This window comes from Vanessa tameamea, chromosome 31, assembly GCF_037043105.1.
Source record: "Vanessa tameamea isolate UH-Manoa-2023 chromosome 31, ilVanTame1 primary haplotype, whole genome shotgun sequence".
Taxonomy (NCBI): Eukaryota; Metazoa; Arthropoda; class Insecta; order Lepidoptera; family Nymphalidae; genus Vanessa; species Vanessa tameamea.
Window position 1 is genome coordinate 3,699,721 of NC_087339.1, and position 17,670 is coordinate 3,717,390.

The window sequence follows — 17,670 nt, forward strand, 5'->3', positions numbered from 1 at the left end:
AAAAATTGCTTACTTACGAAACGAATCCTTATCCAATTAAGTACCTTAAATACATTGTGCATTTAATATAGACCAATGTTATTTACAGCGTGTAATTTAAATGAATATTTTCGAAGATATCACAGATTTAAAACGCAGAGACATAGTTCGTATTGTCTAACGACTGAAAAACTGTGAACTTTGTATATAAATTCTGTAGTATATTTATAAGCCGGGGCGGCTTGCTAGTTCCTTAAACATACGTAGGCCGTACTAAGCCTGACGACCAACTCCTAAAATACAAGATATTTAACATATAACATAATCAGCCTGTAAATTTCCCACTGCTGGGCTAAGGCCTCCTCTCCCGTTGAGGAGAAGGTATGGAGCATATTCCACCACGCTGCTCCAATGCGGATTGGTGGATACACATGTGGCAGAATTTCGTTGAAATTAGACACATGCAGGTTTCCTCACGATGTTTTCCTTCATCGCCGAGCACGAGATGAATTATAAACACAAATTAAGCATTTGAACCCGAAATCATCGCTTAAGATGCACGCGTTCTAACCACTGGGCCATCTCGGCTCAAGATATTTATTTATTTACTATAACCTAACAAGGTCTTCTGATATTAAAAAAAACAATTAAGAAAATGAGTATTTATTACTTTAACAGCGTATAAAGATTACAAAACAAATTATAAAATTATTTATATTCTTTCTTGCGTTCATTTCGAATCCTCGATTTCATTGAACCTGAGTACTTCCTCTCTGTTCATTTCGTACGAATTTTGTTTCTGAAAAAAAAAAGACACAGATAACATAAAAATTAAATATAACAAATAACATCTCAGTTCCCGTGGTCAGTGTAACATTAGATATAAATTATAACATACATTGTAAAGAATTAGATATATTTAACTCAAAAATTAGTGAGTTTAAATTTAGTTTACGTCATATTACTAAACTGTAACTGTTTTACTTGCTTCTTATACTTTCTGTTTTTGTTTTTATTTTTAATGTAAGTTGTCATTTATTTGTACTAATTTTAAGTGGAAACTTGATTGATTTATGTTTTTTTTTTCTATTAAGTGTAATTATAATTGTTTGTTTCCCAAATAAATAAATAAATAAATATGTAAGGAATTGATAGTTTTCTACATCGAAATTGTCTATGGGTGGACAACTTACTAAAAAATACTACTGGTGAGGTTTTGGTAAGTCTAAGGATAAGATTTGTTTACTCTGATCAAAATCAAAATATACTTTATCCAAGTAGGCTTTTACGAGCACTTTTGAATCGTCATTTAACAAACTATATTCAGTGAAGCTACCACCGGTTCGGAATGTAGATTCTACCGAGAAGAACCGCCAAGAAACTCAGTAGTTACTGTTTTTCAACATTTAAAATACAGTTATGTTAGTTAAATATATACCAATATTGCTTAAGGCGACGTGTTGGAATAATCTCCCAATGGGGCTTATAGCCCAGCAGTGGGAAATTTATATATAAATTAAGATTAAGAGGGAGCCAGTGTAACTTCAGGCACAAGAGATATATAATCTTAGCTCCCAAAGTTGGTGGTGCATTGGTGTGATGTAAGGGATGATTAACATTTCTTACAGCACCCATGTCTATGGGCGGTGGTGACCACACACCATATCATTTGCCCGACCGTCTAATATAAAAATAAACGACCTAATCTATTTTAGAGTACATTTCAGTGGCCGGAGTAGTAATGAAAAACATTTTTTTGATTAAAACATCTTTGTTTATAACATAACACAATTTAACTTAACTTCTTATTTCATTTCCAAAAATCAAATAGCATCTACTGACATTTAAAACTAAAACGTACAAAATGTGTTTTCTTGAACACATAATAATAACAACCCAAAATAATCTATAGATCTCGTCCAATGACATCTCTTCAATTCAAGGTCAAAACTGTTTATATATTTACTCCTCCTGCCATTGGAATTAACATCAAATGAACGCAAGTTACCAAACTCACCTGCCACATGTAAGGGTCCCATTTCCGGAAAGCCCGGACAAAGTTGTCCGGTTCGAGTCCCTGTTTAGCAACTTTGAACGTTTGTGTATTTTCTTGTGGGAAGAAACGAAGAAATTGCTGAAATAGAAAATATAAATATATATTCGTCTGACGATGGATGATGCATATGTTTAAAGAAATCGATATTTTAAATGTTGCTTCTCAATATACAGGCTGTCCCAGGAATCAACGTCAAGCCGGCAATGGGCGATAGGCCAACTGATGGTGGGGGGGGGGGGTTTATAGACTAAATGTGCCACCTTTTAAAGCCGCTGGCCAAAAGAGATGATGTAATCTTTTTTGCTTAATGGTCGCGCAATAAAATGATGTTATTGCTAAAACTGAGGCATTTTTGTATCGAATTTAGATTATAATTTGTAAAACGGTTATTCAGGGACCCGTTACACAAAGAAAGAACTAAACATGGTCAAGATTCGTGGTCACAAAGCTTGAAAGACTGTCACAGGATGTCAATGATGATGATCATGATAAAAATAATGATTGTCATGATGAAAATGATGATCATGATGAAATTGATGATGATGACGATCATGATGTAAATGATGATGATGACGATCATGATGTAAATGATGATGATGGCGATCATGATGATGATATTGATCGTGATGAAAATGATGAAAATGATGATCATGATGAAATTGATGATGATGACGATCATGATGTAAATGATGATGATGGCGATCATGATGATGATATTGATCGTGATGAAAATGATGAAAATGATGATCATGATGAAATTGATGATGATGACGATCATGATGTAAATGATGATGATGGCGATCATGATGATGATATTGATCGTGATGAAAATGATGAAAATGATGATCATGATGAAATTGATGATGATGACGATCATGATGTAAATGATGATGATGGCGATCATGATGATGATATTGATCGTGATGAAAATGATGAAAATGATGATCATGATGAAATTGATGATGATGACGATCATGATGTAAATGATGATGATGGCGATCATGATGATGATATTGATCGTGATGAAAATGATGAAAATGATGATCATGATGAAATTGATGATGATGACGATCATGATGTAAATGATGATGATGACGATCATGATGTAAATGATGATGATGGCGATCATGATGAAAATGATGATGATGACGATCATGATGTAAATGATGATCATGATGAAAATGATGATGATGACGATCGTGATGAAAATGATAATATCTCTATTTACCACTCCCTTTAAGCTTATCACTTGTGTTGGCAGTGGGGGCCCGAGGGATCCGAATCGACCCTGCAACTTTTTACATCGCCAGGCGGCCCTTGATTGCGCCATTGACGCTTCAAACGGCGACTACACTACTATGGGGACTTCTATGGGGACCACAGATGTCATATAACGAAAAATCAGTTTAAATGACTTACAACTACAACATCCTCCCATAACTTCACGTACGTAATTGGCGTCTCCTTTCCGAACCAGACGAAGGTGTTCTCGCCGTTCTGTAAGATGTAAGTTCCATCTTCCTCCAGATTCTGTAATATAATTTCATCTTTGATTAAGTACCGCTAGAGTTCGCTTCATCAAAAGTATAACACCTCGCCTCATCGCCTCGACTGCTGGTCCGTTTTTAGCCCAGAGGATCTGAATTGCTATTCAACGGGGAAATGCTGCTGGCATTCTCGCCACCATTCCGCGCTGTCAAGATTTATACGGTAACTATTTTTTATATATCCATTTCTTTATTTTCCAAATGACAGGAAAATATGACGTTTACACGCATACAAGGTTATACCAGAGTCGGAGTAACTGATGGGGATGGAGCGATGTTAGACAGAAACCAGACTACTGCCGGATAGTTTTGTACAAATTTATTGACTATTATATTTCATTACAATATGTTACGCGTTTTAATTCGTGACTGACAATGGCAACTACTTTAAAATTTTCGAAGCTGTTGTTAAATAAGTAGGTATAGGTAGGTACTCGACGATGAAACGAAATAATTATAACGACAGGTAATCTTTATTTCAATAAAAAAATAATAAAAATATGCCATCGATATAATTACTTATTTGGTCACAACACTACAACTATCGAATTAGAACTGTCATGATTGTTATTATTAACTAACTGTGCCCGCGGTTTTATCCGCAGTTATTTCAATTTGAATTAAAATATAATTTTATTGCTGGATAGTCGGTTCAACAGATTCAGATATTATCTATTACAAACAAACAAATCTTTATTCATAATAATATTAGGTACTCGGTCCGCACGGTCCGCGCTAAAATACTTCTTATTGTTATAATAAAAAATCCTTCCGCCATAATTACTTTAACTTCAATAACATTGGACTTTCATACAAAGTACCATCCCCTGTTTTAACCCTTAAAGGTTGATTTCTAAAGATATATTATTAGTACCCCTCCACACCATCAGAGCATACGTTCTAAATTTCTAGACTCTTACTTCAAAAACAGGACGTCCCTCCCTACTTTTGACCCCTAAGGGGGTTAAATCCCCGTTTTACCCACTTACGGGTGGAGTTTCGTGAAATCCTTTATAAGGAACTTACCAGCCAAATTTCAAGTTTGTAGGTTTTTAATGTATTTATCGTGAATTCCAATTAAATTTAAATTAAACGATATCCACCTACAAAACTATGTCAATCCGTTACGATATAAAATCAACAAAAACATTACAAAAATTAAAAATATCAAACCTGGACCATAAGTAAAAATTTTAATTTTTAATAAGGAACATTTTTTTAAATTTCTTACTTACCACCTGTTCGACGTCGTCCATTTCTTTAATATAAATGTTGTTCGATCCTATTTTCACTTCGTAAAGACGTTTCACAGCGCTCGGCTCAAGTTTCTGTAGATATCTGTCGTCTAGAAATATATTTAAAATATCTAATCTCGCTCGAAATTTATAACAACTCCATAAACTAACAGGACGGCCTTACTGTAACTGGAAGATATTACTTGAAATTGGTATTTATTCATTAATACATTTGCCGAGATGGCCCAGTGGTTACAACGCGTGCATCTTAACCGATGATTTCGGGTTCAAACCCAGGCAGGCACCACTGAATTTTCATGTGCTTAATTTGTGTTTATAATTCATCTCGTGCTCGGCGGTGAAGGAAAACATCGTGAGGAAACCTGCATGTGTCTAATTTCAACGAAATTCTGCCACATGTGTATTCCACCAACCCGCATTGGAGCAGCGTGGTGGAATACGCTCCATACCTTCTCCTCAACGGGAGAGGAGGCCTTAGCCCAGCAGTGGGAAATTTACAGGCTGATCATATCATTTCACATTTGATTAAGAGGATAATTTAAGCATAGCGCCTTTTGGAGGCGGATGTCCGATTCCGTTTTAGTACACCGAGCTCTGATTATGTAGAATTGTAAATACTGTTAGATCATATACGACACTCACCGACAGACCTGACGAGGCGGCTGTGGGACATGCCGACGTCGCGCCAAGTCGTGAAGTACTGCTTGAATATTGCCGGCTCGGTCCCCTGCGGTATCCTCGCTACGTGCACCTGAGGGATTCGATTAGAGGTTGAAATTCAAGATTTTTTTTTTTTGTGATATTGGTAAGCGGACGACCTCATGGCCCATCTGATGGTAAGTGGTCACCACCGCCCATAGACGATGGCACTGTAAGAAATATAGCCATTCCTTACATCGCCAATAAACCACCAACCTTGGGAACTAAGATGTTATGTCCCTTGAGCCTGTAGTTACACTGGCTCACTCTTCAAACCGAAACACAACAAAACTGAGCACTGTTGTTTGATGTAGAATATCTGATGAGTGGGTGGTACCTACCCAGACGGGCTAGCTCAAAGCTGTATCACTAAGTAAAATACACATATTCATGTTCTGAACTTGTTGCCTGTTGATATAGTTTGTATTAACTGACCTTGAATAATATTAAAAATGAAAACTCACCCATGACGGATAATTTTTCGATGACAAATATTGCTCGGCCTTCGCCATCGCTTCAGTCTTTTCCTGAAAAAAAAAAAAACATTTTTTTTTTGTAAATATTCTTTGTTTTATAAACTTATAAGGCTTCTGATCTCCGGTTCTGGGTTTAAGCCACGGAACAGGCCTGTAACAAGTCTTTAGGTATCTACGTCGAGAAAATCTCTGTAGGAAGGTAAACTAAAGGAACTGCCTCCACCAGATTTCCCACTGCTGGGCCAAGGCCTCTCCCTTTGAGAAGGATTGGAGCTTATGCTACCACGCTGCTCCAATGCTTGTCGGTAGATACACATGTGGTAGAATTTCCATGAAATTAGACATTGTTTTATATTATTGCTAAACATCATCAGAATTTCGCTGGACTTCGGGCTAGCCGTCTTCTTGGAAGACGTGAGCCTTACTTTATATAGTTATATGTTCTCTTTTTAAATTTTTTTTAGGGCACTGCTTAGCGGACGAGCATATGGGCCACCTGATGGTAAGAGGTCACCACCGCCCATAGACAATGGCGCTGTGAGAAATATTAACCATTCCTTATATCCATTGCGCCACCAACCTTGGGAACTAAGATGCTATATCCCTTGTGTATGTAGTTACACTGGCTCACTCACCCTTTCAAACAAACACAACAATACCGAGTAGAATATCTGATGAGTGGGTGCTAACCAGACGGGCACAAATCTACCAGCAAGTGAATTATTAATGTCTTTCGATTAACAAAATTAACAAAACAAAAACGTGAGACCAAATGTTATATACACGATTTGAACACGCAATTTTTTAATTTTGTTACGATATTCTTAGGATTAAAAACACATGCAGGTTTCCTCACGACGCTTCCCTTCACCGAGCCGATGACGGTCTGTACGTCATAGGTAACATTTTATAAATACCTTCTGTGTAGCTTGCTTTCCTACCCACACGTAGATACTGCCGCTCACGGTATCCAAAATATATGTTTCCTGAAATAATATAGACGAACTGTTATTGATTTGGATAATCAATGAATCGAGTAGCTGGCAATAATGTCTGATGGCTGATTTAATTTTAAGAGCGGGTCACCCCGAATGGAGTTGTAAGTGTCATGGCGACGCGAGTCGTTACGTTTTGACAGGCGACTCGAATGCGATGGCGGCTCGCGAACCGATTCGATCTTAATCGAGTTGAATCATTGTAATCCTTTGATATTTGTGGTGTACGATTGTTGAATCAATTAATACAGTGATCGGATTATATTGAATACGTTTTATTTCGTGAGTATCTCCATCGCACGACATTGACGACCTCCGTGATCGAGTAGTGTGTACACCGGTTTTCATGGGTACGCCACTCCGAGGTCCCGGGTTCGATTACCGGCCGAGTCATAACACAAGTACTTTAGCTACTTACATTGGGATCTGAGTAATGTATGTGATGTTGACCAATACTTATAAAAAAAAAAAATTGCACGTCAGTCATCCCAATGTCGGATCGATTCCCGAACCCAACTGTTCGGCAAATCGCTCCGACATATTGTTGGCTAACCGTATCGCCTTCATACGGAAATACGGTGTTTTTGTTTAAACAAAATAAAGTTTAATTGTTCATTAACAGTGACAAATTAATAACTCATCTAGACTAACTCGTTCAATGTAATTTTTCTTATATACATTATTTTTTTTTTATCAAAATCAAAATACACTTTATTCGAGTTGGCTTTTACGAGCACCTTTGAATCGTCATTTAACAAACTATTTAAAGTAAACCAACCGCCGGTTCGGAATGTAGATTCTACCGAGAGGAACCGGCGAGAAACTCAGTAGCTACTCTTTATCGACATCCAAAAATACAGTCATGTTAGTTAAATACAATTATATATGTATGTCACGTCTCCCGCCTGGAAGTCAACGAGCGTTAACTCCACGCTTTTTTACCATCAATATAATCTTGTCGTGGTAACTTTTCTGAGACCTACGCCGTGAACCCTGTACCAGAAGCTCCCACCGTCATATACTTGATGTATATACATAATATATAAGCAAATACGAGTACATAAATCTCACGACAAGTTTTAATATCATATGAATTGTGTCAAATGTGAAATTACGTTATAAGTTAGATAGTATTTTTTTTTTACAGACAAAATGTATTTAAACATTAAAATGTCGACCGTGGTGCCAGTAAATAACATATTCGACCTGTGGCTTGAGCTGTTCCTGTCTGAACGGCGCCGTCAGAGGCGTTATCTTCAACTTGCCGGAGCTGTCCGACACTTCTGATAGGATCACGGATTTTTCTTCGTTTTTCTCGAAGGTCTGCGAAAATTAGTTCAATCATTTGCAATTTTTCATACTAAACATAGTCGGGCAAATGGAACACCCTATGGTATGTGGTCACCATCGCTCATAGAAATTGACGCCATAATATTAACCATTACCGAACCACCAAGATTAGGGTGGGTAAAGCATACTATGTTATTGAATTAATATTCTTTTCGGATGCAAATTTACTGGGTGGACAGGCTTTGTGCAAGCTCTGGGTAGGTACCACCCACTCATCAGATATTCTACCGTCAAACGGCAGTCAGTATTGTTGCGTTCCGGTTTGAGTTGAGCCAGTGTAACTTCAGGAACAAGGGACACATCTCAGTTCCCAAGGTTAGTGCATTGGCGATGTACATAAACATAACATAATCAGCCTGTAAATTTCCCACTGCTGGGCTAAGGCCTCCTCTCCCGTTGAGGAGAAGGTATGGAGCATATTCCACCACGCTGCTCCAATGCGGGTTGGTGGAATACACATGTGGCAGAATTTCGTTGAAATTAGACACATGCAGGTTTCCTCACGATGTTTTCCTTCACCGCCGAGCACGAGATGAATTATAAACACAAATTAAGCGCATGAAAATTCAGTGGTTATGGTGGTCAGGAATGGTTAATATTTCTTCCAGCACAATTGTCTATGGGCGATCACCATCAGTTAAACATAGTACATACCTTCACCAGTAAAACTGGTTAAGAATTACCAGATTAATGTCATATCATTGCATCGTTAAGTTACCTGATCGTCACCCCCAGCACTCTCGTCGGGAACCAAATCCTTGCTACCGGATCCTAGGTACGTGAAGAACTTCTGGACATCAGATTCGCTCGAGTATTGATCTGTAAAATTAGTTCATTGTGTTAAAAGATCTTAAGAAAGCCGAGATGGCCCAGTGGTTAGAACGCGTGCATCTTAACCGATGATTTCGGGTTCAAACCCAGGCAGGCACCACTGAATTTCCATGTGCTTAATTTGTGTTTATAATTCATCTCGTGCTCGGCGATGAAGGAAAACATCGTGAGGAAACCTGCATGTGTCTAATTTCAACGAAATTCTGCCACATGTGTATTCCACCAACCCGCATTGGAGCAGCGTGGTGGAATATGCTCCATACCTTCTCCTCAACGGGAGAGGAGGCCTTAGCCCAGCAGTGGGAAATTTACAGGCTGATTATGTTATGTTATGTTAAAAGATCTTAACGAATTATAAATATTATGAACGTGAAAAGAATCGCTTAACACACTCTTCGTCTAGAGTTTGACTAAGGCCATATACTCTATTACGATCACAAGATTAGAAAAGCCACGTAAACAACTCTGACCTTGAATCGAAGCGATTTCATTGGTCGAGAGTGGATTCGCGATAAAATTGACTTTTTAACGTCGACGAAACTGTTATCGGAATTTCGGGTAAATTAAATTGGATACAAGTAGTTAAGTGTAACAGGGTTGTATTATAAATAGAGATATGTTAATCGTAAACTCTCAGTAGTGTTTATAGCTGAGTTATTAGTGAGTCGCGAGAAATACGTTAATCTAAGGTTTGTTTATCTTTATTCCTACTTCGATTGAAATAGACTATAGGGCACCTAATACCCGCTCGAAACTCACACGGCAACTGATTTAGTAAATATGATAAATTGTGCTTGAATGCAAGTGCTTGGTTAAGACCTCCTCACCCTTCGAGAAGAAGACTCGGAGTGCCATTTAAATTGGAGACATGCAGTACCTTACGATGTTTGTCACACAAATTAAGCACTTGAAAACTCGGTGCTCTTCAGGGTTTGAGCCCGCAATGGTCGCTTAAGATGCACGTATTTTAACCACTGGCTTCGTGTGGTCATCAAAGAATACTAACTCCAATTGGATAAGGTCACCAAAGTAGTACGCTGTTGGTCTACTTTAAATAAATTACATTAGCAGCCTGTAAATGTCCCACTGCTGGGCTAAGGCCTCCTCTCCCTTTGAGGAGAAGGTATGGAACATATTCCACCACGCTCCAATGCGGGTTAGTGGAATACACATGTGGCAGAATTTCGTTGAAATTAGACACATGCAGGTTTCCTCACGATGTTTTCCTTCGCCGCCGAGCACGAGATGAATTATAAACTCAAATTAAGCACATGAAAATTCAGTGGTGCCTGCCTGGGTTTTGTCTGGGCCATCTCGGCTCGTCGGTCTATTAATCTTCTAAATCGAAAACTCACCAATGGTCTCAACCTTTCCTCTTCCGTTGTGGTCCTGATCTCTTATTTGGTTGGCCATCGATGTCGCCTTCAGCTTCTCCACGTTCTTCGCCTTCTCCCCGACGTACACCAGGATGTCGTTATTGATGTCCAGGATGAAACAATCGCCCTTGTTCATTGAGGAGATCAGAGGGTCGACCTTAGAACGAAATATTTATCCTTAACTGTATGTACTTCGATGATCATGATTTTCTTATGGTAGCAAATAGACCACGAAAGTCGACGAAACTCCTAACGGAATTTTGGGAAAATTGGATATTATCAGTTAAGTGTAATACGGTTGTATTATAAATAAAGATATATTAATCATAAACAATAAATTAATTATTTAAATAAATAAATATTGAACAACATCACATACATTACTCTGATCCCAATGTAAGTAGCTGAAGCACTTGTGTTATGGAAGATCAGAAGTAATGACGGTACAAACACCCAGACCCAGGACAACAGAAAACTAATCAACTTTTTCTACATCGACTCGGCCGGGAATCGAACCCGGGACCTCAGAGTGGCGTACCCATGAAAACCGGTGTACACGCCACTCGACCACGGAGGTCGTTGATTAAATTACCTGTCTCACTCTGATGTTCTTCTTCCCTTTCACTTGAAAGAGTCGCTTCTCGGCTCCAGGGTTGGTCACGACGTGGTTGAAACCGGATTGGTGACCACCATCAACGTAACGGACGGCTGAAATAGTTTTTAAAATAATAAAAGATTCTTTTGAAGATAAAAGCCGACCTAACATTTTGTAATGTCACTGTTTACAGAAGAAGTGTTTAGCGTACAACAGACAACATCTCAGTTCCTAAGTTTTGTTCAATGCTTATTTTTCTTCGGCGCCAATGTATATGGGGGGTTTGACCACTTACCATCAGACGGCCCATTTGTCACGACTACATGTACCATCAAAAAACAAAGTCCAGGCACACAACAAACAGCTGAAATTATTTCCGAGGAACAGGATTGTAAGTACTGTCCACATAAAAAGTAACCTACTTTTGATTATTCCAAAGATATCATAATCATATTTAAGATTTGTTTTTTTTTTCTTTGTAATCTAATTTTAACTACTTCAGTATAGTATCTTTTGTCTTAATTTCAATAATATGTTAATTTATATATTAAATATGTTAGTTTGTTTTATATATTTGAAGGTCGATGTTGTTTACACCTTTAAAGAAATCACTTTGAATGTTAACTGTATCAGTTTTTAATTTTAAGTGTTTAGCGGTAAATTTATTTATTTATTTTATTTGGGAAACAAACAGTAACATAATACACAAATATATGATTAAAAAAGGTAATACAGATACCAATTAAGTTTCCACTTACAAATAATACAGAATTAGAGCAATTTGAATACAATGATATGAATTTAATTTAATATATTAATTATCTAATCTAACCTAATATAAAATCTGAACACATAAGCATTTAATTAAAATAAAATAATGTTAACAATAATAAATTAGTAGAAATACATCAAATTAATTAAATTAAATAAATTTATGGTATAAATTACAATAAATAAAAAACTTTGTTTTCTGACTTCTAAATTTGACTCTAGTGTTAACACAGGACCGAGGTCATGCTCGACTCACCCCCACCAGGAAAGTAACCCAGGAACTGTGCGCTCTCGTAACCCATGCTTTCTCTGTGCTGAACCGCTTTTCCGTCAAATTTATCATCCAAACCAACGGTCAGTATAGCGGCTGCCCCGGCCTCGTCCTGACTCGTTTCGCTGCCGATCCAGTAGTGTATGTCCCAGGAGAGATTGTTGCGTTTGTCAGATGTGGTCTGAAAAGGTTTGTTAAATGTCATTTTTAGGGTTCCGCACCCAAAGCGTGAAATACTATTACTAAGATTCCGTTGTACATCTATATCAGCAAGCTGTATCTCAAGATACCGTTATAGTTAGCTGAAATTAACACAGCTAATATATTTTTGCTATAACAACAAATACTAAAAAAACTGATTAACATAAATATTTAAGGTTCTCATACAACAGACATACGGAGCTCTTCGTACAATTTAATATAGATAGGGGTAGTAGGACTTTGTGTAAGCCTGGGTACCACACATATTCTACCGCCAAACATCAATATTTAGTATTGTTGTGGTACAGTTTGAGTGAGCCACATCAGGCAAGGATCTTGGAGATGTTGACCTTAGTTCCCAACTTTGGTGGTGCATAGACGATTGTGAGGGATGGTTAATATTTCTCACAGTTCCAATGTCTAGGGGCAATAGTGACCATTATTAATGTTGTTGAATCTTTTGCTTGCGGCTGTTACGATTCTAAGAAAAATGGTTCGATTTGAAAAACGGCAAAGTCACTGCGACGTTAGAGAAAACGTATAGGCAATTATTTTTTACGTAAAGATATCTGATTTTGGCGACAAACGCGTCAAAGATCGTTCAGCTGGACGCCATTACTGACATACATATATATATATCCAACCATAAGAGGAGAACAGCCAAATAAACAGCATTTTATTCAGCATTTGACAGCAAATTGACGCGACATCATTGGTCGAGAGCTCGATTAATCTATGATATTCACTGTGGATTTGCGAAAAAATGGCGTTTCGAACTTCGTAAAATTAAAGTGGATATAAGCAGTTAAGTGTAACAGTGTTGTATTATAAATAGAGATATATTAATCGTAGACTCTTAGTAGTGCAAAATATAGCTGAGTTATTAGCGAATCGCAAAAAATACGTATATCAAAGGTTTGTTTATCTTTTTTCCTACTTCCATTAGAATAGGCTGTATGTAAAAAAATACCAAAGTTATAATTATTTACTATTAGGAAACATTTTTACCTTTAAAACGATGTACGAATCGCCTTTATAGAATTTTCCAACATCCTTCTGAGGAACAGCGACCGGATCGAAGTTCTGAAAAAGAGTTCACATTAGAAGCACGACAAGGACGGACGTATAAAACAATATTGCAAGAGAGAGACGGAAACATTTATAATCTTGGTTGTACACAAATATATAATCCGAGATAGTTAAGAAATATTATAACTTAATCCCCAATGGGATTGTATATCGTCCGCCTTACCGTCTTTACCATAGGGCACATGGGGCAAGTGCCCAGGGCCCCGAAGAATCAAACAATTTTCGAAATTGCCATATTTGTAAGAAATAACTTACATCCTTATCAAAAGGCTAGTGACGTAGTCGATATTAAAACATACATAATCAGCCTGTAAATTTCCCACTGCTGGGCTAAGGCCTCCTCTCCCGTTGAGGAGAAGGTATGGAGCATATTCCACCACGCTGCTCCAATGCGGGTTGGTGGAATACACATGTGGCAGAATTTCGTTGAAATTAGACACATGCAGGTTTCCTCACAATGTTTTCCTTCACCGCCGAGCAAGAGATGAATTATAAACAAATTAAGCACATGTAAATTCAGTGGCCTGCCTGGGTTTGAACCCGAAATCATCGGTTAAGATGCACGCGTTCTAACCACTGGGCCATCTCGGCTCAATATTAAAAACAGAAATATATAAACTACAGCCTTAAAATTGTACAACCATTCAGATTCCTACGAATGTACGAAAATTACCGCACCGTTTATTTGAAACTATACTTAAGGCCTGGCCATAAGCAAAGTATTTGTATATGGTAGTAAATATCTACCGAGAGGGCCCCAAATTCATGGGTGCCCAAGGGCCGCAGCATAGCTTGAGACGGCTTTGATCGTCCGAGCTCTAGTTTGAACGTACGAAATTGTAACCCGTAGTTCGTATCCGCAAGACAGGCTTGCCTAGTGCAGGCCACCGGATGTTTTGTGACTATGTTAATAAATTTATTTTTATTTATTTAATTTATAGTTTAATGGCAAACACACGAATTCGGTAGGATTATAATAACCTAACGCGCATTGGAGCAGCGTGGTAGAACAAAGCAAATCTCCTCAAAATATGAGTCCCTTAGGCTGTTATTTGCTTTAATACCTTTCACTCAGCGTGTGCTACCCGTGAGGGTAGGAGGGAAGGTTGGTGGCGCATTGGCGATGTAAGGAATGGATAATATTTCTTAGTGTCATTGCCTATGGGCGGTGGTGACCACTTACCATCAGCCATTTGCCAGTCCGCCTATCATTCAATTTTTTTTCTCTTTTATTAGACAATTTTGTATACTCCGTTAAAAAATACCAAATAAATAATTGAACTTCAAAAACTTAGATGATATATGAGACCTCTATCCTCCATAGCTCGAGTCCAGCTCGCTGACCCGCGCTGGCGAACGCTGGATGAGTCCTCGCCTTCAGTCTCGCATCCTGAAATTAAATAACATTGAAAACAGTTTCTTTGGATGTCTCTCACTTAGCATACGAGGTGGCATATTCCGAGGACTGGTTTCCAAGAGTGACAAAGTTATGGCATTTTTCAGCCGAGACTTTATCAGTAGCTCTATAAGGTTTGGAAATTATCAGTGATTCCCTTCGTAAGTCGGGAAGCTCGTAAAGCTGTTAGTCCTGCGTTTAAGCCCTTTTCGGTCTTTTCTTGGTGCGATCTTAACGTACACAGTACGAATGTAATGGAGCTCCGTGACAGAACCGAAATTTTCGGGTAACCGAATTAAAAATCTATCAGAAAACGTAAACGAATCAGATATAAAAAAATATTATTATAATATTGTTTTTGCATAGTATACTTAAAATATATTTTTCTTAATAATACTTAATAACAAATTATAGCATATTTGAATTTTGATGAACCGATATTGATGATATTTGGTATGAAACAACACTGAACTTTAAAGAAGTACATAGGCTACTTTCGACTACTACAACAAAGAAAGCCGCGGACTACCCCTAGTATATAATTCGACGTATTCCCGTTAGGAGGTGATCGGGGTAACTATTTGCCATAATATTAACCCCCATATGCATCATGCAAAAGTGAACCATTTTTGAGTTATCACGTTTTTTAGATTTTTTCAAAATGAGTCATAAATGCAACTTCAAAAATGTATTCTAAAAAAAGTATCAATTAAAATCTATTTTTTTTTTCTTCTGATTTATAAAAATGAATAAACACTGGTTTTTGTCAATATTAAAACAATCATTATCGGTCCAAATTTAAAAATGATAGACGGAAAAAGATATTATTTCAATTTGTTTTTCCCCCAAAAATGCCTTAAAAACAAAAAAAAATCGTTATAAAAACTTGTCGTGCAGATTATTTTAAAAACATAACCGTTTTATCAGCTCTCCAAAAATGTATAACAACTAGGAACTTATTTCAAAACAACCGATATAAAATGACCGCAAAGGACGCTGGTGGAAATTCGTATTCGAACACGAACGAATTCGGACTAAAGTTCGCTCTCAAATTTAAAATAAATTGTAGAACTCAACTACCTAATAAATATATTGAAAAAGAGTAACTACTGTGTTTCTTGGCGGTTCTTCTCGGTGGAATCTACACTCCGAACCGGCGGTAACTTAACTTAATACAGTTTGTTAAATGACGATTCAAAAGTGCTTGTAAGAGCCTACTTGAATAGAGTATAATTTTATTTATTTACTACTCAAGTATATAACACGAGCAATATACGAAACCTAAGAACATGATCGATTCAGCATTGAACGCTAATTACATAAATGGGTTTCGACCATTATCCTATAAAGACCGGCTTGTTCGCCACAGGGAAATGGCGCCATATATAGCTTACTGAACTATTCCTTACAATATTTAGACATTTTACTTTGTGGTAGGGATTTGTAGGGCAAGCCTGAGTAGGTACCGACCGCTCAACAGATATTCCTACTGCGGTTTGAAGGGCGAATGAGCCAGTGTGACTACAGATGAGGACATAATATCTTCGTTCTCAAGGTTGAGGAATGGTTATTATTTCCCACAGCGCCATTGTCTATGGACGGTGGTGACCACTTACCATCAGGTGGCCCATTTGCTCGGCCGCCAACTGACCTAATATATATACATATTAAAGTATATATATCTAACAATAAATTTATACACAGGACATATTAAATAAAATTGACATCAATCACCGGTTCGGAATGTAGGTTCTACCGAGAACAACCGGCACGAAACTATGAATACTTCAACCAAAATACGCGGCTTGAAGTTATTTAATAAAAACGAAATCTTAGGGTATACAGTACCTTATCAGATAAAGACGTGATGTGAGGCGTCACCTGCTGCTGTTTCGCCGTGGACCGGGCATGTCCGGATGCTGTGAGGGCAATGACCGCCCAGAGAATAAGTAACTTCATTCTGTAACAAATAATTATTGATTTTAATGAATACTAGTGTTTATTGTCTAGACAAAATAACTTTTTTGTTGAGTTGAAACGCGCACGAAGTCGCGGGCACGGCTAGTCTAGCTATAACACCAAAGACAGACATTGCCTCAATAAAAACGAAGATTAGGTCATCACGCGGAACGAATAATGTTTACACTCGTACAATTATCATTGTTAGACTGTTTTTTCCTTCATGACTATATGAATCACTCATTCTCAAGGTTTTTCTATAACAAGAAATATTTCCTGGCTTCGTATAAAATGCTTATTACAAACACATTCAAACACAATACGTACGGTTATGTTCACACATGCACAATTGTAAAACAAATATCGGTTTGAGATTTCTTGAATATTTTGAATTTTTATGGCGTTGGTCGGCGGACGAGCATATGGGCCACCTGATGGTAAGTCACCACCGCCCATAGACAAAGGCGCTGTAAGAAATATTAACCATTCCTTACATAGTCAACGCGCCACCGACCTTGGGAACTAAGATGTTATATCTTGTGCCTGTAGTTACACTGGCTCACTCATCCTTCTAACCGGAACACAACAATACAGAGTACTGTTATTTGGCGGTAGAATATCTGATGAGTGGGTGGTACCTACCCAGACAGGCTTGCACAATGCCCTACCACCAAGATAAACTATTTAATAAAAAAAAATTAAGTGCGTCTCGGAACGCCCGACGGAAGTGATAACTTAAATTAATCCAAGTTGAACTATTTATTGAAACCGTTTAACTTGAGAAATCTTAGGTTATTAATTAAATCTTATGTATATTAATATT

The 17,670-nt window shown here is 37.6% G+C and overlaps 1 protein-coding gene across 1 annotated transcript in view; it reads right to left on the reverse strand.

Moving 5' to 3' along the window:
- Positions 1-632: 632 nt before the first annotated feature.
- LOC113391360 (gelsolin-like) overlaps positions 633-17,670 on the reverse strand; it is a 31,102-nt gene continuing 14,064 nt past the window's right edge. The window contains exons 2-16 of the mRNA XM_026627296.2: positions 16,737-16,848; positions 14,802-14,882; positions 13,412-13,486; positions 12,188-12,383; positions 11,158-11,273; positions 10,545-10,722; positions 9,077-9,177; positions 8,215-8,331; positions 6,931-6,999; positions 6,002-6,064; positions 5,481-5,589; positions 4,818-4,927; positions 3,455-3,565; positions 1,997-2,113; positions 633-778 (exon numbers count right to left, since the gene is read on the reverse strand). Coding sequence (XP_026483081.1) covers positions 710-778; positions 1,997-2,113; positions 3,455-3,565; positions 4,818-4,927; positions 5,481-5,589; positions 6,002-6,064; positions 6,931-6,999; positions 8,215-8,331; positions 9,077-9,177; positions 10,545-10,722; positions 11,158-11,273; positions 12,188-12,383; positions 13,412-13,486; positions 14,802-14,882; positions 16,737-16,847 — 1,623 coding nt within the window. The 5' untranslated portion in view covers position 16,848 and the 3' untranslated portion in view covers positions 633-709. The remainder of the gene's footprint in view (positions 779-1,996; positions 2,114-3,454; positions 3,566-4,817; positions 4,928-5,480; positions 5,590-6,001; positions 6,065-6,930; positions 7,000-8,214; positions 8,332-9,076; positions 9,178-10,544; positions 10,723-11,157; positions 11,274-12,187; positions 12,384-13,411; positions 13,487-14,801; positions 14,883-16,736; positions 16,849-17,670) is intronic.